This window comes from Microsporum canis, genomic scaffold (assembly GCF_000151145.1).
Source record: "Microsporum canis CBS 113480 supercont1.5 genomic scaffold, whole genome shotgun sequence".
Classification (NCBI taxonomy): domain Eukaryota; kingdom Fungi; phylum Ascomycota; class Eurotiomycetes; order Onygenales; family Arthrodermataceae; genus Microsporum; species Microsporum canis.
In genome coordinates, this window is record NW_003299165.1 from 439,934 (window position 1) to 461,740 (window position 21,807).

At 46.6% G+C, this 21,807-nt stretch overlaps 10 protein-coding genes across 10 annotated transcripts; 6 read left to right on the top strand and 4 right to left on the bottom strand.

Moving 5' to 3' along the window:
* Positions 1 to 119: 119 nt before the first annotated feature.
* MCYG_05225 (conserved hypothetical protein) lies at positions 120 to 962 on the top strand (the record flags this gene model as incomplete). Its single annotated transcript, XM_002845310.1, has 1 exon — positions 120 to 962. One exon carries the CDS (start codon positions 120 to 122, stop codon positions 960 to 962), a length of 843 nt encoding a protein of 280 aa, XP_002845356.1.
* A 901-nt stretch (positions 963 to 1,863) lies between these two features.
* On the bottom strand, positions 1,864 to 3,417 carry MCYG_05226 (hsp90-like protein; the record flags this gene model as incomplete). Its single annotated transcript, XM_002845311.1, has 2 exons — positions 1,864 to 2,356; positions 2,429 to 3,417. 2 exons carry the CDS (start codon positions 3,415 to 3,417, stop codon positions 1,864 to 1,866), a joined length of 1,482 nt encoding a protein of 493 aa, XP_002845357.1.
* Positions 3,418 to 3,901: 484 nt separating this feature from the next.
* Positions 3,902 to 6,421, top strand: MCYG_05227 (ATP-dependent permease MDL1; the record flags this gene model as incomplete). Its single annotated transcript, XM_002845312.1, has 2 exons — positions 3,902 to 5,785; positions 5,870 to 6,421. The coding sequence occupies 2 exons, from the start codon at positions 3,902 to 3,904 to the stop codon at positions 6,419 to 6,421; spliced, it is 2,436 nt and encodes an 811-aa protein (XP_002845358.1).
* A 525-nt stretch (positions 6,422 to 6,946) lies between these two features.
* On the bottom strand, positions 6,947 to 8,435 carry MCYG_05228 (nucleoside transporter family protein; the record flags this gene model as incomplete). Its single annotated transcript, XM_002845313.1, has 2 exons — positions 6,947 to 8,120; positions 8,236 to 8,435. 2 exons carry the CDS (start codon positions 8,433 to 8,435, stop codon positions 6,947 to 6,949), a joined length of 1,374 nt encoding a protein of 457 aa, XP_002845359.1.
* A 376-nt stretch (positions 8,436 to 8,811) lies between these two features.
* MCYG_05229 (uncharacterized protein) lies at positions 8,812 to 9,480 on the bottom strand (the record flags this gene model as incomplete). The annotated part of the gene is made up of 3 exons (XM_002845314.1): positions 8,812 to 9,142; positions 9,210 to 9,263; positions 9,332 to 9,480. 3 exons carry the CDS (start codon positions 9,478 to 9,480, stop codon positions 8,812 to 8,814), a joined length of 534 nt encoding a protein of 177 aa, XP_002845360.1.
* A 407-nt stretch (positions 9,481 to 9,887) lies between these two features.
* On the top strand, positions 9,888 to 10,898 carry MCYG_05230 (metallophosphoesterase domain-containing protein 2; the record flags this gene model as incomplete). Its single annotated transcript, XM_002845315.1, has 1 exon — positions 9,888 to 10,898. The coding sequence occupies one exon, from the start codon at positions 9,888 to 9,890 to the stop codon at positions 10,896 to 10,898; it is 1,011 nt and encodes a 336-aa protein (XP_002845361.1).
* Positions 10,899 to 11,116: 218 nt separating this feature from the next.
* MCYG_05231 (serine/threonine-protein kinase Haspin) lies at positions 11,117 to 13,119 on the bottom strand (the record flags this gene model as incomplete). Its single annotated transcript, XM_002845316.1, has 3 exons — positions 11,117 to 11,534; positions 11,592 to 11,887; positions 11,953 to 13,119. The coding sequence occupies 3 exons, from the start codon at positions 13,117 to 13,119 to the stop codon at positions 11,117 to 11,119; spliced, it is 1,881 nt and encodes a 626-aa protein (XP_002845362.1).
* Positions 13,120 to 13,703: 584 nt separating this feature from the next.
* MCYG_05232 (conserved hypothetical protein) lies at positions 13,704 to 15,413 on the top strand (the record flags this gene model as incomplete). Its single annotated transcript, XM_002845317.1, has 2 exons — positions 13,704 to 14,038; positions 14,108 to 15,413. 2 exons carry the CDS (start codon positions 13,704 to 13,706, stop codon positions 15,411 to 15,413), a joined length of 1,641 nt encoding a protein of 546 aa, XP_002845363.1.
* Positions 15,414 to 16,210: 797 nt separating this feature from the next.
* On the top strand, positions 16,211 to 17,690 carry MCYG_05233 (conserved hypothetical protein; the record flags this gene model as incomplete). Its single annotated transcript, XM_002845318.1, has 3 exons — positions 16,211 to 16,274; positions 16,377 to 17,217; positions 17,309 to 17,690. 3 exons carry the CDS (start codon positions 16,211 to 16,213, stop codon positions 17,688 to 17,690), a joined length of 1,287 nt encoding a protein of 428 aa, XP_002845364.1.
* Positions 17,691 to 19,095: 1,405 nt separating this feature from the next.
* MCYG_05234 (conserved hypothetical protein) lies at positions 19,096 to 21,582 on the top strand (the record flags this gene model as incomplete). Its single annotated transcript, XM_002845319.1, has 1 exon — positions 19,096 to 21,582. The coding sequence occupies one exon, from the start codon at positions 19,096 to 19,098 to the stop codon at positions 21,580 to 21,582; it is 2,487 nt and encodes an 828-aa protein (XP_002845365.1).
* Positions 21,583 to 21,807: the final 225 nt, after the last annotated feature.

Here is a 21,807-nt window from a genome sequence, read left to right on the forward strand (position 1 = left end):
TCTATGTTTGTTCTCTTTCCCACAATTATACCTAGTTAATGCCTTGAAAATTTATGACTAGTGCTTAACCATCAGTTGTATATACACCAGGCATTTAAAGAAAGCATCGGATAGTAAACATGGACCATGAAATCCAACAGGAAAGAGCAGGGCTCCTAGGCGGCCTTTCTTCAGATACCAACGAGTATAGATACCCCGGGCTGGACGGTGCGAAAGCAATTATTAGTCGAGAATATGATCGCTTCCTGGACGAGCACAAAAGTCCACATATTGTCTTTACACATACACCACAGTCTGAAGTTGATATAATTGATAGCGAACGCCTTGGAAGAACCGACTACCACTCTTCTTTACAAACATTAGTTATTACTATGCCGAGCCTCCCCCATGAAGAGGCTAGCCGCCTTTTCTGCGGGCTAGTTGTACTTAAGGCTCAGAGTATGGGAGTCCGACGTCTTATTTCCTTTAGAGGAAGTACTACCACAAAAGCCCGGGAGAGAGAGAAGCAAGCCGATGAATCGTGGGGTCCACGTCAGAGGAGAGGTCAGCCTGGGAAATGGCCAACGATCGCGCTCGAGGTAGCCTTTTCAGAATCTCAAGAAAAGGTGAAAGCCGATATGTCATGGTGGTTATACAGATCGAATGGCGCCGTGTTAAAAGCAATCTCTATTGATATCAAGAGGACGAGCGGCAACGTCTACATTACATTATGGGAGCGTGGCGCGATACCAAGTAGGCAGCATCCCCAGCCAGAGCCTAGAGTAGTTGGAGAAATGAGGATATATAGAGGGAGGGATGGAAGGCCAACGAGAGTAGAGGGAGCTGATTTGACTATACCGTTCCATGACATGCTCCTTCGTGCCCCTGACACTGATTGGGGAGAGGGTGATTTTATATTCACGAAGGAGGAGCTGCTTGAACTTGCTGAGGACGTTTGGGATGACATGGAGCAACTAGCTTGAACCGAAAGACCATGACACTTGAACAGAGCAGTGAAATTAATAAGGCAGCAAGACGGCTGAGAAGAGGCCTTTAATTTTGAAGGCGCTGCGTGCCGGCTACAGGACCGTATTATCTTTATCTTGATGGTGTAGACATGTTCTCATATCACCTTTGCAGTCTTACATCAGACTTAAACCTCATTTCTCCCTTTACTATGTAGGGTATAAGACACTCCTCAAACACATAACTATGTTAGTATCAAAGTAGTCAAACGCGCTCCTATCATAAGACGTACTACTGATGCAGCTTCTGCAGCTCGCGAAAGAGTCCGTTGTGACAAGCTATGACCTTACAGCAACCAGCTTCGACGCCCTCATCCGCAGGTATCGCTTCCATAGCCTCCTTCGCTTATATCTTAAACGCCACAATGCCTCACCATCCAGCGTTTGCTTCTTCGCGCCAACTTTATCAAAACTACTCGAGGCCATCATAGTATGTACGCATATACGTACGGCTAGCCATGCGGTAAGGCAGACGCTTCCTACAGAATTACTTTTGAGTCGACCGTGATTGCAGCATAAATATAGCACGACTGCATGCAGCCATTACGAAGTAGAGTACGTGTAGGTGTGTGTAAAGGCGTGCCGTGTAAGACAGGCCACGCATAGATGATGGCTCAGCCGGTGACGTAGATTAGGTTCTTTAGAATATCAAAGCCAGAATCGGTGACGAACTCACCACCTGGAATTCTTCTTCTTGTCCGGTGATTAGCTAGACCTTGTTTTTTTCCTTCTTCTTCATGTTTGAGCTGTAGCTTGATGGCTTTCGGGCGGAGAGCTTTCGGATAGATAACATTTCGAAACTGTGATAGAGAAACAAGTGATACACTCAAAACACCCAAGTGTATGGAGTGTCTTTTGCTCATTCAGGGTCCCCGATTTCCTCCTTGCTAGCCTCTGGAGCTTTTGCTCCCCCTTTTCCTTCCGCCTCGAGTTCCTGCAACCACTGTTTGCCTTCCTCTGTGGTCGCGTCAACGATTCCTTGCTCGACTGTCAAGATGCCACTTTCTCCTAGTTTTTCAACGACGCCCTCTGCTTCTTCCACGCTCATCTTACCCAGCACCTTGTTCACCTCATCCAAGCTTTCAGACTCCAACGCTTTCTGGAGACCGGGTGGGAAGCTGTTGAAAATCTCCCGAGCAGCGATATGAGCCTCTTCCTTGCTATCGGCAGGAGGGATAGAGATATTTAGCTGAGTCGATGGGTCAACTGCGTGAAGTTGGATTTGCTCGACCTCCGATGGGCCCTCGTTGGATGATTTGGCAAGTTCCTTTACACGTGTCTTGATGCGGTTGTAAGTATCGTTAACATCATCACGGAACATCACACCAGCGCGATGGTCTTCCGTGGTGATCCTGTTTCGTGGTAAACATTAGTTAAATATGTTGAAATCCTCGTATATTGCAAGGAGACGTGGGTTTACCAACCGTTTAAAGAAGAGAGCAACGCCATCTTTACCCAGAGAACGGCAGTATTGTAATAGTAGGCCATGATGAACACACTGGCGGGCGTATTCTTCATCACCAGCCATCTGAGCATTAAATGCTTCCATCAAGAGTTCGTCTGTCCTTTTCTCCGCCAATAGCTCTGGGTGATCGGTGAGGAAAGAGTATGCTTCGCGGTAGTCTCCAATCTTATGCTTTGCAAACTCTTTCGTCAGGGGCCGGACCGTTATACTTCCTTCTTCTTCTTCTTCTTCTCCTCCTCCTTCACCGTCTTCGACATCAGCTTCCGCACCTGAGGAGACAGCATCCATGTTATCTGCGCATCCAGGATTGAGGAGTTCCACAGTAGCCTCCTTGGGCTTCTTTGGCTCAGACTTGCTCTTGGACGACGAGACAAAGGAGCTGTCAAAGCCGGTGTGTATACTATCACTGGTGATCTTCTTGCTTTCTTCCTTCTCCAGTTGAGCCAGCTTCTCTAGGAGCTGCTGTTGGAGGTCAAGTACCTTGGTCTTGTGGCCTTCCACCCCGGTGATGAATGCTTGATATCTGTTCTCTGGCCTCGACTCATCCAGCTCTTTCTTAACCTGGTCTACCAACGACCCCATCATCTGTGAATACTTGGGCTGGGTCCCCTGCGTATGGACATTCTCTGGCGGAGCTGGTGGCTGGTCCTCCTTTGGGTCGCCAGCGGACTCGATCAGAGCCTGGAAAACGAGCTCGTCAGGATTTCTAGAGTCGCTCTCATGTTTCTTGAGGGCCGTCAAGAGGCTGTCAATCCGCTTCAGGAGGCCGTCGTTTATGATTCTCTCGTATCCTAGAGTCGCAATCTCATGGCGGCGTTGCTGTCGTTGCTGGTGGATTTGGTTCTGCTTTGCACGGATAAAGGACCGTTTGTCCACATTTGGATGGACTTCTATATCCGAGTCGTCTGAAAGCTCGAGAGCATCCCATTTACTGTAGTCCAGCACCATCTTTGCAGAGAGAAATAAGTCCTGTATATTGTTTTCTGTTAGCAAAAGCTACCCCGCCATATAGAAAGCAAGCAAAAGAATAGGCAACGCACACCAGGTAGGCTTCAAGTAGCCGTTCAGTGGTATAGAAGCTCCAGCTTCAGCTAGCCAACAACCGCACTGGCGTAAATAATACCTTGTGTGTCGCAGGTGTTTCTTCTTCTTCTCCCTTTATATCCTTTGTCGTTCACCTCCAGAACCTGAGAGAATGTTCGGAAGCGGGCCGGAGAAAAGAAAAAAAAAAAAGAATGACTAAATTTTGTTCCGGCGCCAGCGACTCCGAACTTCAGCTCAAACATCCTAACTTTTTCTTTGACAAGCCGACAAGACCATGAGCCAATACAGCATCAGAAGCGACCTCACTATGCCATTCATTCCTTGAATGACATTCTTTTCCTTTCTGTACTGGGGTGCTCAGTAGCGGTGGGCGGGGCGCAACTTCGCGATGCGCGGCTCAAAAGTCCTCCTCCAGACGGCCAATTCTCGAGATGCCATACGCCGCATACCTCTGGGCCTCAGTTACTCCTCACGATGTCCCTCTGTCGATGGTAGGGCACCGTTGATAAATCCCGGGGCCTTTGTCAGGCAGTTCCATGCGGCGTCCCTACCGACGTTTGGCGGAAGCAGGCTTCACAATTGCGGAGTCTTCATCTCTACAACTCGTTCAGATGTTCTCGGAAGCCTCCCTCGAAACAGCGTCTTTTCTCAATCGTCGCACCCTATATACAGACAGCTCCGCTTTGCGACTGGGAAGAGCTCTCCAGGAGTGGCTGAATCTACGAAACTTCAAGGAAATGAGCAATCGGTGAAGGATATTGCTCAAGAAGAAGAAATAAGCCAAGCGTTCGAACGGTCTGAAAAAGCATCTCAGGCGGCTCAGATAAACCTGAGTGCGAGGTTAGCGAAGGACGGCCTGGCCCATGGGAAGAAATCCGGTGTTCGAGAGATATGGAGATTAATTAAAATTGCACGTCCAGAGGCCAAGGTCCTATCCGTTGCGTTTTTGTTTCTGCTCATCTCCTCCTCGGTGGCCATGTCTATTCCCTTCTCCATTGGGAAAATTCTCGATATCGCAACTAGCTCTAACCCCAATGCTTTGAAAGATTTTCTGGGGATCAGTCTTCCAGTGTTTTACACAGCGCTCGGCGGAATTATTTTACTAGGAGCGGCGGCAAACTATGGAAGAATCATTATTTTGCGAATTGTTGGTGAACGGATCGTTGCCCGACTTCGATCTAAACTCTTCAGAAACACCTTTGTTCAAGATGCCGAATTCTTCGATGCTAACCGTGTTGGCGACCTGATCTCTCGACTTAGTTCTGATACCATCATCGTGGGAAAGAGTATCACACAGAATCTTTCAGATGGATTACGAGCGGCTGTCAGTGGTGCTGCTGGGTTTGGCATGATGACGTATGTTAGTTTGAAACTGTCAAGTGTTTTGGCCATTCTGTTCCCGCCTATTGCTATTGCGGCTTTCTTCTATGGACGAGCAATCCGTAACCTTAGCCGAAAGATACAGAAGAATGTCGGCACATTGACCAAAATTGCAGAAGAACGACTTGGTAATGTCAAAACAAGCCAGTCTTTTGCCGGCGAGATTTTGGAGGTTCACCGGTACAATCAACAGGTCAAGCGGATCTTCGAGCTTGGTAAGAGGGAGTCCTTTATCAGCGCGACCTTCTTCAGTGGTACAAGCTTAATGGGAAATGCTACAATCCTTGCTCTGCTTTACGTTGGTGGCGGAATGGTTCAATCATCAGCCATTTCAATCGGAGAACTCACTTCGTTTTTGATGTACACGGCCTATGCTGGATCCAGTCTTTTTGGACTTTCAAGTTTCTATTCCGAGCTCATGAAGGGTGCAGGTGCTGCAAGCCGCCTGTTTGAACTCCAAGATCGCAGGCCTAAGATTTCCCCTACCGTGGGCGACAAGGTCACCTCAGCTCGTGGTCCCATCAGGTTTAAGAATGTTGCATTCAGCTACCCTACCCGGCCTGCCGTATCCATTTTCAAGGACTTGGACTTTGAAATCCCCCAGGGAAGTAATGTGGCCATTGTCGGGCCATCAGGCGGCGGGAAATCTACTATTGCATCTTTGTTACTCCGGTTCTATAGCCCAACCAAGGGGCAGGTTTTCATCAACGGTAAAGATGTTTCAACCATGAATGCAAAATCTCTCCGAAGGAAGATCGGAATTGTTGCACAAGAGCCGGTATTGTTCTCTGGTTCCATTGCGGAAAACATAAGCTATGGAAGGCCTGATGCCACAAGATCTGAGATCATTGCAGCAGCTCGTAAGGCTAACTGTCAGTTCATCAGTGACTTCGTAAGTTAAATCCTGGGTTATTTATACTCAATCTTCACCCGTATATGCTTCTTTTGCTCTGACGCTAACCGGTCTCCCTCTTAGCCCGACGGATTGGACACTAATGTTGGCCCCAAAGGAGCACAGCTATCTGGTGGCCAAAAGCAAAGAATTGCCATTGCTCGTGCTCTTATCAAAGAGCCAGATATTCTCATTTTGGATGAAGCTACTTCTGCGCTTGATGCTGAATCCGAAACCCTCGTCAACAGTGCTCTTGCGGCCCTACTCCGCGAAAACAATACCACTATTAGCATAGCCCATCGCTTGTCGACCATCAAACGATCTGACACCATTATCGTTCTAGACTCGGATGGCCGAGTTGCTGAAATGGGATCTTACAAAGATCTGAACTCGAGACCAGACGGCGCCTTTACGAAGTTAATGGCGTGGCAGCTTAGCGGTGGTGAAGGTATTGCTGCTCCTGTTCACATCAAGCCTATCGCCCGAGGGCCGCCTTCAGAAACAGAGCACCTCCAACAGTTGCTCCAGGAGGGTGAGGATGAGGAATACGACGAAATTGAGGCCGAAGACGAACCCGAATCGACTGGCGCTACTGCCGGTTCAGCCGTTAAAATTGAAGCAGATGCGAAGAAATAGACCTTTGCCCGCAACTAGAAGCCTCTTTCTTACCTCTGGGACATGAATCTACAGCCACCATTATGACTGGATCACCTCCCTAATTCCGTTTAAATTATCTATTGGCCCAAAAGATATTCCTCATCGATTTCTCGCGTTATGATATTCAATAGCGCATCCCCACTCTAGATCTATGTTTCGATTAAAGACATATGAATTTAATACTCAACGATATATATCCCGTCCCTCTTCCTTTGTCAATGTGCCTATATTTTCAGTGTACAGGCTAACGACATAGATGTACTTTTACCATGGCGAGTTGCTACTATAGATTTTCTTTGGCTATCTCCTTTGCCTTCATCTCCAAACTTTCTTATCATCAGCATTATCAGGCTCCGTCTACATGTACTTAAGGGGTTTAAAATAGAACGCGATTGCAGAATGTGTTTTTCAGCATATATTTATACACGTTAACCGGAGTAGGAGTGAAAAATTAACCCTCTAAATGAAAATCTCTACGTCGAAAGACATGAGTATCTCTAGACATCAAAGAGCACCGATAAAAAAGCTCAGCACGCTCCCAGCTGCTAAACCAGCAACTATCAACATACCCATGTATGCACCAGCTGCTTCCCTCTCTTCCTCATCGACAGCCTCTGTAGCGCTAACCATGGAAGAAACGCAGAGGTAGCCGTTCGTGAGCCCAAACAAACCCTGAATAAAGATAAGGTATACAACGTCGCTGTTAATTCTGGCGCCTCTGCCCCGTACATTACACATCAGGAACAAGGGAATGAAAAGGATACGTGCCAGTGATAGAATAAACAGGATGAATGGAGGCGGCTTCCTATCTCTGAAAAACGGGAGCAGGACCAGCATACGGCCAAGCAAGTCACCGGAGTTCCAGAAGAAAAGGGCAAGCGCAATGAATACGCCTGGCTGGGTATAGCGTGGCGGAGGCTGTTCCTTGTTTGTGCTCTGGACCTGAGATGCGAAGACAGGAAAAGCCATGGTAATGCAAAAGCACAAAAACATCGCAAGGGATGCCCAGCGCGTTTTTTGAAACAGTGTCAACAGTGAAACTGTCTTTTTCGTCGGTGAATTTGGACCCTCGGTATCTTCATCCGCGAGATAGCGTATCCCTTGCCGCTTGCCCGGGTAGCGATAGAGGTAAAGGAAGACAAAAAACGCACCTCCACACACCAGTGTTGCAGTAGCAAAGAATCCAAATGCGGATTTAGCTGCGTTTTGTCGCTCATCGGACTCGTGTACATTGCTTTCCGGCACGGCAAGGACTGAAATAAGTTGTACGATAGCCGGCAAAACCCCGGAGAGCGCCTGGCCCGTCATGATTCCTTGCGTGTACGCTGGCTGAGAGAACCCAGACACATATGCAAACAGTCCGTTTTGGTTTAACGAGGCGGAAAACGAACATACGAAGACCATGAGAAGGATGAACGAGAAAAGGACGGGGGCAGAGGGTCCCGGGTTAGGAAGGGTTGATAGAGTGAGCAGAGTAAACACTGATACCGTGAGAGCGAGTGATAGCATGACTCTCCGTGGATAGGACGCATTTTCCTGGAGTTTCAGCAGAACTAAATGGGCAGTCAGGCCGGTGATGCAGAATACGGATGTTATTGAAGATTGTGAGTTGTCTCGGAGCCAGTCATTGCTTGCAAAACGAATTTGAAAGTAGGGGGCAGCGGCAAGGAATGAGTTCCTATAAAAGCGACAATACCACCACGGTCAGCTATCTTAATCATTATATATGGCCTTGACATGATAAAAATGAGAATCATAAGAGGAGTTGTGGCCTTGGGGTAAAGACTACTCACCATCCCCAGAGCATAGCCATGCCCATCCAGACAAAATAAAAATACACTATCCATGAAAACTCCTGTGCCGGTGGAACATCGTATGCAGATTGCTCTGTGTCTTCTTCATTGGTATATATCTCATCTCCGTCTATTCGTTTGTACGCTTGCTGCTGCTCGTCTCTAGGGGTAAAGAAACGGTTGAGCCTGTCTTGGGACATGGTTGGTAGGTTTCCCAGTAAGCTCTTTTCTAGCAGTTAGATATATATCTATATCCGAATGGCCCTACCGAGTTTTCAAGTGTATCAAAGGGCTCATGGCCCATCCTGTCTTGTTTAACATCGAAAGTCCGTCTTCGGCTCTTCAAATTATTAATAGTATTTATGATAACGGAAGATAAAAAGCTAGCGCGAATGACCAAGTCACATGAAAACAGCCAACAACAATCCTTGCTTGCATAGTTTTATCAACTTCTATCTCTCTCTTTCAAGAGGGCCAGTGGCCATAATAACAATACATGAACAGCACCCCTCTTGCGTTGACTTGTACCACTGATCATGTGGAATTGCTGGGGGTAGTAGAGGTGAGATAGCAAGCTCAGATAACAGCCCTCTGGCAGGATGGCGTCCTCTGGTTCTCATCCCCTGTATTTGGTGGACTGAGCTGAAACTCATCAGAGGTTTTCTGTCCTGGCTTGTACCGGTTGCTATAATTTGCTATGCCCAGAGCACCTTGCTGTTTGGCCACCGCCGAGGAGTCAATAAGTGGGTGCCCGCTGGCTGGTGGCTCTATTGCTACTCTAACTGGATGACTCTCCCCGCTGCTTGAATTAGAGCCTTTCGTCTGTATAATGGCTGAGTTGTGCGGTTTCCCCTTCGAAGAAAGAGGTATCGGATGCGCCGTACGAACATGGCTTCTTAACCGGTCCCTTTCCGTATTGCATTTCCCATTAGCTATGATACCCGTTAATAGTGTCCTTGGGACTGATATCTTACCTGTCATCAAAAGCACTATAGCACTCAAAACAAGGGAAAGAGTTCCCTTTCCCTCTATCTAAGCTCTGCGTTAGCCTGAAGCTCTCTCTTCTAAATAACCCGTTTGCTTTCTCCATGCGTACTCACGGGTGCTTCCATGCCGCAGAAGATGATCTGCACGTTGGAAAGTCTCCTGACATGTCGTACATTGGAACCTGGTGCTTCCCTTTGCCGGGCTTCTCTGAGAACGAAGTACAGGGTTTTCGTCTTCAGCTGTCATCACCATATCCATCTCTGCCACAAATGTCATGATCCTGTCACGTCTGAGTTGGAGGGATGGCGGGTAACGTCACGAGAACCCAGGCTCTCCAACATCAGAATATTAACCATACTAGACATTATGGGAGCTCGAATGCCCCTGCTAATATTATTTTACTATAACCAACAGCTATACTCCGTATACAAAAAAGTAATCGCAACCCAATTGATAAACAAATCAATGCTTATGTAATCGGGCGAAAAGCGCTCTTCTATTTCGCAGCTATGATATCAGATTCCTAGAGAATGATACTACTTATATCTGTGACTATGCAAAGCACTGCTGCAGCAGTATCCAGGTGTCAGGCAACATTGTGTACATATCGATCTCCCAAGTGCCTCTATTTAAGGGACGGGGTAAGGAAGTATTATTACGTCAGAATGGCACTTTCCAGGCAGCCATTTATATATAAACCCGTCAACTCGTCAGCTGAGCCAGCTCTTCATCATCTCTCATCCCAACAGAGAACCATTTCAGCCTCTAGTGCCGTGATGAAAACCAGATTTTTGATACTCTCGGATACCCATGCAACGGCATACACGGCTCCGAAAACATACGCTGATGTGGCCCTCCATGGTGGTGACCTTACCGAGAGTTCTACGCTGGATGAGTACCGATCAGCCGTGAAGCTTTTAAAGGAAGTGAACGCTCCTCTCAAGCTTGCTATTGCTGGGAATCACGATTTCACTCTCGATATACCATTGTACAAGTCGAGAATGGATCAAGCACCACCAGAACGACGAGAGCGGCTGATAGAGGAGTACGGTGACTTTGGCGAAGCAAGACACCTCTTTGAAGAGGCTGGTATTATTATTCTAGATGAGGGAACCCATCACTTTAGTTTGGAGAATGGTGCCTCACTATCCATATATGCTAGCCCATACACTCCTTCGTTCGGGAGCTGGGGATTTCAGTATACGCGGGAACAAGGACACGAATTCAATATTAAGGGAGTTGACATCGCTATGACCCACGGACCACCAAGAGGGATACTGGATGAAACTATTTTCCATGACGAGGCGGGGTGTACAACCCTTCTTAGAGCTATTTCCCAGGCGAGGCCAAAGGTACACTGCTTTGGACATATACACGAGGCATGGGGAGCAAAACTGATTACCTGGCAAAATACGGGGTTTTCCGCCCCTGTTGACAAGGAAAATTCTGTTTTAGTAAACAGTTTAACCGGGGCAAAGGAATCGGAGGAGCTTATGAACAAGCTGAAGGCACGCCAGCTCGAAGGATACTATGCTACCAGCCATTGCACAGATGATCCTACCCCAATTCAGCCGGGGCAACAAACTCTCGTCATAAATGCATCCATAAAAGGACATGGATGGAATAACTACCAATTGCCGTGGCTGGTGGATATAGAATTACCAAGGACAGATTAAATAGCTGGAGTCATGTTGAACCGTTGCCCTACCGATATCTAACCAATAAACTAAGTTTTAATGAGACTTAAATGCTATAATAACACGGTATTGTTGCGGGTTGTCAAAGCAAAAATAAAAAAAGGTGGGTATATATAGTATGAAGCATGGTAAAAGTTACAGCAACTGTGAGTAGGGGTATATATATATATGCAGTTATTCGGCGTTGGTAACCACTCCTAGCATAAGAAATCTGATTCTTCCAGCCACTGGGAACCAATGGCAATGGCTACCAGGTCTCCAGCGCAAGATAAATTCTCATATTCATCTTCCAACTCGAGAAGGTCCTGTACAGTTTCCAGTCGTTCAAAAAGTACTTGCTGGACATCCTCACTTAGCTTTAATTGCTCCGCCTTTAATCCCTCCTTACCGCCCTGCATAGATTTCTGCCTGGTATCCAAATTCCCTGGTATGATATTACTGTTCGTAGACCTTAGCCCAAGGGGCTGTCGTTGTGTTGGGGTTAATTTCTCATTGTGACACTTGTTAATGAGCGTTGTAAGAATAAAGGACAGCCAGATGAGATTTGTTCTTGGCCTATAATTCTTCCATTGTTCCGTGCTCGGGCAGCTGTCATCAAAAACCTCCGATCTCATCCTGTAAAAGTGGATGTTAGCAATGGTAAAATCAGCTTGAATGTGCTACAATACTTACAGTCGATACGTATCACGAAGAAATTTTTCCTCTTCATCCCGGCCAACTGCATCGAATATTTCCTTCCTTTCAAGATCAGACCACGCCACTGCTCCGCTAATAAAACCAGTATCTGGCGTCACACTTGATGAAAGCTCGGCTCGAGATAAGGAGTAATCAATTATAGTCGTCTCCAGCCCACTTGTGCCTAGGCATGCCGATAATGAATGGTCTTTTTTATATTTCCTTTTTTGTGGTGTTTCACGGGGAGGTTGTGTTTGCTTCACGCACACATTTCCAAGATGTAGGTCGCGGTGCTATGTGGGTATTAGATACATATTGCTAAAAAAAATAAACTGGCTATAATTGAGCAAAGACATACCTCAAAAGATGCATACTGCTCTGCCCTTGCCAGGGCTAATGCGACACCCCAGAAGACGTCATAAACCTGGAAAACAGAGGAAAACTTGAATTTTTCAAGCTCAAACCCTGCATTCTCCATTTCCAATATTGCCCATAGCTGGTTATCTGGATATGACTTCTTCTTGCTTGGGTCAGGGTTGAAACAATCGTCCTTAGTCTGGCTATATATATTCCATGCGTCCTGGTAGGATGGGGGAAATCTACCCTGAACAACGTGGATCTCTCTGAACCGTGCAAATCCAGGTATCGGATCAAGGAGTTTCAGTAGTTGAACTTCAGCAACGATCTCGTCGACCGTAGTGAATTTTTTCGAACCGGGTCCCCGCTGTGCACGTAGGGGAACAATTTTAAAAACACCGTTCATATAGGCCTGTAGTTTAGAAGCTCGACCAGTCGATAGACTTGCTTTAGACACTCCATCTTTTGCACATAGTTCGTAAACCTCTCCGTAAGATCCTTCCGCTATCTTTCTCACATCAAAAAGACCCACGACTCGATTTGCCCATTTATCGAAGTATTGGATTCCACGGGACGACCTAGTTGACATCCCTTCGCGAAGGATAGACTGAACATAAGAAGTCTTTTCCTTATCATTGACGTATGTCTGCTGTGACTTTGCATCACCCCCTTTTTTTATTTCCGTCCGAGATCTAGACTGTTTGGTGGGCTCCTCTTTCACCGCTCCCTCTTTCAAGTCGTTCGAGCCTTTCGAGGTTCTTTCTGGGAGATGACTTTTCGAAGTTATCTCTGTCGAATCTTCGGTTATAGCCTTATCCGGTAGAAGGCTATCAGAGCCGCGATCATATCCTTCTTCCGGAGGCTCATGCGCTCTATTCCCAGCTGAAGTGTGCGACCAATTTCCTTCGATTGTTATCTGGGATAACTGTTCTCGAACTGCGTTGATCAGGGACTCTGCGTCTTCTGGGGCAGAAGCTGATTTTTGCGATACTTCCTCCCTCTGAACTTGGCCATTGCCCTTCGAGATTGCCGGCGCCGTAACTGCACTTTTTCCGTAGACACTCTTTGTCGGCTTTGATGCTGGGTTCGTAGTTTTCAGTAGGCGGGAGTTTTGGAGCTTCGCGTCAGACAGTGGGCCTGTGGTAGAGCCCTCAATATACGTGACCATGCCTAAGGATGTGATCTTCGAGTATATCTGTTCGGTATAATTTAGTGCTTCTGTCGTGTGCAAGAGAAAGACTCTCACTAAGAGATAAACCCTTTTATTTATATATTTCCAAAAGAGGACTAGCTTCCGCTGTTACCATAGCAAACGCACGGTCCAGTTTAGCTAACTCGGATGACTAATCCGGAACAGAGGCGGAGAATAAGTCATGTGACTCTCCTCCTATTCCGCCCGGGCAATATTTTTTTTCTACGATAATATTACCAGGTTTCAGGCAAGACAACGCCAACGTCGAGCCGTGTGGGATTTCATCAACGGACATCAATGAGGACGTCTCCGGGTAACGAGCCTTGCCACTAGGCATTCTCCTTCGTCAACCTGTATCTCTCGAGGTCTATTTTCTCTATCCCGCAGAGAGTATCACACAGGTACCATCACATGGCACGCGACCCATCGTTAAACCGCGGATTGCGATCAAACTCTTCTACCGAATATTGCCAAATATAAACACACAGATTTGATAGAGGTGTTCAGATATCGGTTTCAACTCACTTTCACTTAGGCGCTTGCGCCGTCCAACGCCAGACATGGCCTTCAACTTCAACTGGTCGCCTCTGATGGCAGATGCTGGATTTTATACACGCGCCCAAGAGTTGCTCACAGCTGCGTTGAACAAGTCGCCAAAACCTCCGATTATTGTGGGCGACATCACAGTCACGGAACTGAATTTGGGATCTATACCACCAGAACTCGAAATTTTAGAGATAGGGGATCTGGCTGACGACCGGTTCCGTGGTATATTCAAAATGTCATATTCTGGAGACGCATATCTTACTCTGAAAACCTGTGTACAAGCAAACTCGCTGAATACCTATATGGTGACACGCCCTAAGTTCACCTCTCCATGCCCACTCGCTGCAGAGTAAGTCTTGCTTTCCAGACCACCTCGTTTGATATGCGTTAAAAGGCTTGCTGACAATATTCTTAATAGCCATGGCCTCACTATCCCATTGCAAATAACTCTGTCGGATATCAAACTTTCTGGCTTTGTGGTCCTAGTTTTTTCCAAACAAAAGGGAATCACACTAGTCTTTAGAAATGATCCTCTTGAGTCTTTGAAGGTGTCATCAACATTTGATTCTATTCCATTCGTTCGAGACTATTTACAGAGAACAATCGAGGGTCAGCTACGCTTACTGTTTATGGATGAGCTTCCCGCAATTATCCACCGGCTATCTCTTCGCCTATGGGTACCAGAGCTTCGTGGGCAGGACACAGAGGTGAAAGCCGATGAAGAGGCCGGTCCTGGCCAGGACCCTTTGCTCAGCCCTCCCCAGGATCCTGTTGATGCATCAGGAAATGTCCTGAGCGTCGCCCAGATTGCGTCTCTCTCCCTAGACTCTGGAGTTGAAATGCACTCTCTATTCTCTCAGAGGAATTTAGTTCGATTGGCTACTTTGACTGACTCTCAACGGACACTTTCCCTCTTCACTCCAACAATACATGATGTTGTTTTCAGGGCACTGACCGGAGCTATGGAACAGTCGGAATCTCACGGAGGCTTGATCTCACCCGCCAGCCCTCCCCTTTCTAGGACTCACTCTCATGTTGCGTCTCTACATTCCTTGCAAGAGTCGTCGATGAGCAAATCTTCTCTGGGATCTCCACTGAGTGGATGTGGTCTCACGATGGGTGCTGGCCGCCACCCAAGAACACGTCCATCTAGGAAGCATAAACGACGCGTTGTGGACTTGCGAAAACCCCAAAAGTTAGACGATACTTCAAGCACATGCACAGATAGCGAATATACCGTCTCCACTGATGCGTCTACCGTGTTCTCGTCTTCTGCCCGAGTTGGGGAGAAACCGGATGACCCTATAACTCCGCCGGTCTCCCCCGATGCTACCATTAAGGTGAAAGATCGCTCACGGGTACCGGCTATGCAAGGCCTAGGCCCATCTGTTACGAACAAAGCTGGCCAGTCTACCCCGTCAGCCGAAGCTGAGAAGATAACTCTTAGCAATGGAGAACCTTCATACATTCCACATCAAAATACCCCTACTATTGAGGCTCATGAAAAAGGTGATGATAATACTATCTCCCTTAACGGAGTTCCGCCTAGCATGCTGTCGTTTGTAGCCGTGAGCCAAGACCGAAGCATCTTGGAACAGGCTTGGATGATGAAGTTAGCAAACGAAATCAGCCGCAGAATCCAGGAGGGTAAAGGACCTGGTAGTGTGGGTAGCAACTACTGCGGACGCCGGGACCCATCACCACCTCCAGCTTACGGACAGTGATCTCACTGCTTTATCACAATAATCCCCTGCTATATTATAATCGCCACTCCCAATCTTGCTTTGTCTTTGTGTTTTCTTCGCAAGGGTCTCTTGGTTGGAGTTGTACCTTTATTCCCTATGTCACTCTCTTTTATTCTTGTATTTGGCCTGTTTCTGTACGCGTGTGTGTTACTACTGCTTTTTGCCTGTTTGACGACAGTCTTTTTTTGGATACCACTTCTTTTCTACCGATGCTGTATATATTTTTCCCGGAGTTGGTTTGGGTGAAAATGTGGTTCGAGGATATTCAATGGAAGGGGCATAAGGGTTGTGCGGAACAGCCTTTATGGCGGCCTGGTTGAATTGTGTTTTTATTGTCTATTTATGTATAAAACAAGGGTGAATCGGGCTTAACAGTTTCAATTCTAGTTGATATACTGACGTCTATTCGCGTCTGCTTCTTTTTAGTCCTTTCGAATCATAGCACATAGACTGGTATTGTTTCCAGCCACTGCGTTGAATCCGGGAGATTTTGAGGAACAGCAATCCGAAGTAATATATGGAGCTTATACATAATTTATAACTGACGTCGCTTGCCGTATCTTGCGCTATGTTTTGTTGCTCGCAGATGAAGAAAAGGGGCATAAGTAAATCATCGAGGATTTTATAATTGTTAGCTTTTTGCTTTCGTCCAACTTCTTGGCTGTCACCAAAACACAAGCGACACTTTTATCTCACCAACCGCAACCACAACGGCAACTAAATAGTACGTGATCTACCAGGCCATCTGGGCCGAACCTGATATCCATTTCTCAAAGATGGACGGATTTAAGGCTCTCTTTGGCGGCAAGGCTACAGGTGCTCCGCAAAAGGCTGATGGAGGTTGGTGACACCAACCATTGCATTGATATACTGCTGCTCAAGTCGAATAGCATGGGAATATTACCTTTACAAGACCAAGATCTGACTTTCTCCATCTACCAGGCTTTGCGGACTTTGCGCCTCCTTCTGCTACCGGATCCGGACCTCAGACAACTGCCGTTAGCAGCGTTCCATACACAAAATGGTACCGGGTATGGGAACGCACATCGCCACAGGATTTTATTCAGGAAGCATTCATTATTCCATTTATCATCATAATCGCTATATTGCATATGTGGGGGGCTGGTAAAAACAGGCGCAAGGCAAAGACGTGGGCTCAAGCGAATATTCCGGTACTCTGCGACGAGTTTGCGGTTGTTGGATACAATGGAGTGCCGCACAATGCTAGCTCCGGTGAGGGAATCGAGGTCGATGGTAAAATGCTCAAGGAAAGGGCCCTGAATGAGTTCACTACCTATGCCACCGGCCGTCAGAATATTGCTTTCGTCGATATCACCATCAAAATGCTGAAACGCTATAACCCTCTGTTACTCTTTGGCGAAATGGTTCTTGGTCTTTTTTTTGATGCCATGGTACCATCTACTGAAAAGGTCGAGATCATTGCCTATCCATTTGATGGTAGGGAGAAGGACCTTGTTCCGCCCACACCTATGGATGTTGAAACTGATAAACGATCAAAATCAACTCCTTCCACATATGACGGCTTTGTCTTTGCGGTGGTTCACAAGAATGCTATGCGCCGCCTAAGGGAAGACCGATACGACGTTTCGTTGACATTCACTAAGGATAACGCTAAACTTCCTAGTTGGTTGACCGTCATGAGCGAGAGTGCTGAGATTACGGATTCCATACTTGTTCCCGAGCTTGTCAAGGCTATTGAAGAAGCAGGTGATTTATTTGACCACTTGATTGTCACTGATCAGCCTATGGAGAAGCCTGCAACGTATGTTTATATCATCAACCCTTTCCCTTACAATTTAGAGGGAATCAAGGATTCTATATTGCTATCTACTGACACACTTTCGCAATTTTAGCACTGAAGAAGCAGTTCCCCGGAAGCGACTTATTCTCTCTCTCCGTATCCCGAGCTCTTCGGACGCCTCTGACTATGTATCTTCGTCCAACCTTCTGAAAATTTTCATTCGCCTGTCTGACCGTCTGGTGACTCTCGCTCACTTCAGGCCAGAAGTAACTCGCAAACTCCGCAATACACGTGAGGAAGAGATCAAACGAATGAAGAGAGCTGACTTAGATGAAAAGGCTGAAGAAAGGAAAACAGCCGCTGAAAAGATTAAGAAGGAGGAGCGTGATCGGCTCCTACGTAGCATGTCAGCTGAAGAGCAGAAGAAGTACCTCGCAAAGGAGAAGGAGAGGGAGCAAAAGCGGGAGATGAAGAGACAGACGAGAAAAGGATAAATTTTTATAGCAACCGCTGCTGTTTTCACTAACAATGTTTCGTATCAGCGAGTGCTCTCAGTGACGAACACTTTATGGCTGGCTCCTTTAATATCGTGTCTTTTCTCTAAAGTCATGGCTTGTTCAGGAGCGCTATTTAATAGCCAGAAAAAACTATCATGTGTCCTTTGACCTAAAATTCATGTACACTAGTTATTCAGAATGGCAAATATGTACGAGTGTTTATCTGATTATGGTCGTGAAAGAATAGCAAGTTTACTTTTTATACTCTGGATAAAATATATCTTGCAATGTTAAATGTACAACGGTGTGTAATTGGCTTCAATAGTTAGAGCTGGTTCAACGCGAGGTATAGTTTGAAGCTCTGTCAGACTAGATACACCATATCAATACACCTAAAGACAAACACAGCCTCTATCTCCTAGGTCAATTGTGTTTGACAGATAGTTGGCCCGTAATCTAGTACCAGGTCTTGTGTCCCTATTATGAACATTAGCACAATGTATATCAACGGAGAAACGGTATTCAGGTCTGTTCAGAGTAAACTGCTCTTGTTCTCAAGAGGACAATTTGCTAATCGGTTACTTACAAGAACGATTCTGCCCATAGCGTACATGGTGGCTATGTATCATATATTAGCGAAAAGGTTCATCCATCAGATAAATAATGTCAAGTTGACAAGAGTGGAAGGATAAACCATACCGGCAGCGCTGCCGTAGAGAGATACATAGAATGGATATAGGAAGTATGGGCTTCGGGCAGTCTATTTTTGCATATTTGTTAGTTATGCCTTGTCGGTTTGCCTTGGCCATGACTGGATCTCGATTTGAGGACGCGGAGGGTTCGGACCTTCTTCCATTGGCGAACACCATCGTTGTTCTGGAAAAGACGTTGGTAGTAAGGGACACGGTTCTCTCGGAAGACGAAACTAAACGTAGAGAAATCCATTGGTGTTAGCGAACTCGACTGACTCTGGACGGACGGCGCAAGATTCCTAGCAGGAACACGGCTGTTTCTCCAGAGAAAAAGAAAAAACTGGGACACACATACCCGGCCATACGAGGAAGAGTGCGGGAAACCATGGCTGCGCGAAATCAAGGGAAATTGAGACGCAAGGCGAGGTCAATTGTTATGTGAACGGGAATATTTTGGAGATTGAAGTTGTTGATGTCCGGGAAAGTCGAAAGTGGTGAGACGTTTTTGCCAAGACTATATATCACGTGATATAAAGCTCTTTTCTTGTCCAATTGAACTTCATCAGTTGTAAGGAAGAATATTTCCGTTAGAACAACTCAACCTGGGCGGGATTGCGAAGAGAACTACCCTTGATATTCGGATATGTGATGAAATATATGGTGATAAATGCCTGCCGTCGTGCCTCCTGGGCTTTTTCGACGTCCACCTAATGCTGTTTATGCTCTCACGACAGCTCAGGTTGTTGCAGGGACGCATCAAAAGGCCTGTTGCGCCGATTTCCACTGGCATTGTTAATTCTTCTCTCCACCGCAGAACTGCCTGCGGACCTGCATGCTTTTCGTCAGCTGGGACACAGATAGCCTGCTTCCCCGAGGAATCCATCAAACCTGAGATTGACGATTGCGATGGGACGTCCGGCAGAGAAACCACAGACACCCGCCCCGATTTCAGTCAGCGATTGAACGACGACCCTCAGAACCCTCTCTCAAACCACTTTCCGCCGTCGGAAGAGACGCAGGCGCTTTTAACACATGCGGACCGGACCATACCTACGCGAGAACAAGAATCTCCGGATTCCTCAGGGCCTCAGCAGAAGTGGCAGTTACCTCCAAGGGAGTTTGACCTAGAGTCGGATCTTGGGCATACGCGGAATGTAGGGAGTAAATTGGTGGATAATCCACGCTATTCACAAGATTTTACCCTTTGGAAGGAGCTTGTTCTGTACCGTCAACGCCATTACGGCGACAGCGGAGTTATTGACATATGGAAAGGCTTGACTAGGAGATGCCCGGGAATCTCTCTCCCTACCGAGGGAAAGGTTGCTGACTTCCTATGGGAGGCTTTTCTGTCTGTGGGATTAAAGCATGACTGGCTGCTAAAAGAGCTACATATTCACGCGGAATCCATCTGGAAGGAAAAAGGAACGAGATGGAAATTCTTCTACGAGCGTGTTATAGGTACCTTTGTGAGGGCAGGGAAACAATTGGAGGCGTCGATATGGCACCAGGCGTTGAAAGATACACATCTGGATAGTCCAGAAGGCATACTGTGTGTTTTCAAAACTGCAATGTCTACCAGGGATGGCTTGGATATCTTTCGTAGCCTATGTCAGCTGTCCGATGGGCATAGGTTATACGCATCTGTAATACCGACTCTTTGGAAACATAATAATATTCGATCCGCTCTCGTGATGCACGACTTCCTGATGCGGCGGGGAGATTTTCCGTCATCCCTCGACGACGTTCTGCCTCTAATCCAACATGTGCAAGAAAACAGCACAAAACAGCAGCAGTCTCACTTTCTAGCTGGGCTTATAAAATCCGGGACACTCCCTGCGGGGACTACACTGGATACATTTTATTCCAACTTGCCGCAGGTTGAGACGACTACCTCCAATCCAGCCAATACCCAAACACCGATGGTCAAAGATGATTTTGGAGCACGACTATTTGCTACAAAAACTTTCACATTTGACCTAATTCTTGGAGGCCTTAAAGTGTTTGGCGTGGGGGCTATTGGGCCTTTGACTTTGCAGCAAATGGCACTAAGAGCAGCCGATATTGTTGAGCTGCAGCATCAGATATCTAAACTAAAAGAGATTGGCATATCGACTGGAAGTTCGGTATTTGCCAAAGCTATTGACCACTTTATATCCCGTAAAGATCAACGGTCCCTTCATGATCTGATTCATAGCGACCAACATCCAGACGCCTTGGAGAGCATAGAGACACAAGAATCTCTCTTCCACTACTATTCTATGTCCCATGACTGGCGTCGAGCGAATCTAACACTCACAATCCTTTCTTTCTTGTCTCCTGATGATCCTCATTCCTACAATATACAGTTACGGAATGCATTGAAGCTTGATGATAAGAGGCTCATCTCCGAAATACTCGAGAAGATGAAAAACGATCGCATTTCACCCTCGAGAAAGACTATAAATTGGATGGTATGGAACATTCTTCCCTCTCGCCGCATAGGGACTCGCCCTATATTGGATAAACATTCACGGGACGCCGTTTTACGTCTTTTTGGAATTTTTCAGTATGTCATTAAATACGGGGGATATATCCCCCCGGAGTCATGGGAGGCAGGACTGAAGCAGCTTGTTATCAGTTGTCGATGGTCTGAACTTGAAAGACTATGTCTTTGGCTTGCTGAAAGTTACTCGCCTCAAAACCACCAAAGGTCACAGCTATCAAATACCCACCTACCTCCTACCCATCCGCTATCTCCTTTACGCACAATATTTAGTGCAACTTTTCAAAAAGCCATTATCAATTGTGGTTTCTTACGAAAGCCAAAATTCAACTTTTCAGGACCATCGACCTTGAATCCATATACCTCACCACCTAAGCCTGTCATTCTATGGGTTAGTGGTCTTATTTTATTGAGGCGTTTAAAAGAAAAGGGCGTGTATATCGATACCAATACAGTCCGGCGAGCGTGCCGGACGCGTCTTGCTATTCTTTTCGGTGATGGGCCTGATTCAAAAAGGAGGAGCAACCGTCTGCTTAGAAAAGTAAATCCATGGACTTTGGATCAAATAATAGAAGATGCTAATAGCGTATGGGGTACGTCGCTATTCTCGGGCCTTACGCCAAACACGCATAAGCTCGTTAACCCACGCCGCCGACCCATCCGAGCTAGAGACCTTGATCATCAACGGCAGGCCAAAAAGTCGACACAGCCATAGATCAACTGAGAAGCTGAAAACCTGAAGATTGACAGATCACCCAATATATTCTCCATTCCAAGCGCCTCTTGCGCACTCACCTACCATACTGCTAGCATCTCGGTCCACACATTTGACCTTTGTGCTTAGTGGTATCAACTTCATGACTAAAAACTCCTTAAATCACATCTCAAACCAACATGTGGCGCAAATGCAGAATTTGGCCTACATAAATTCTGCATTTCA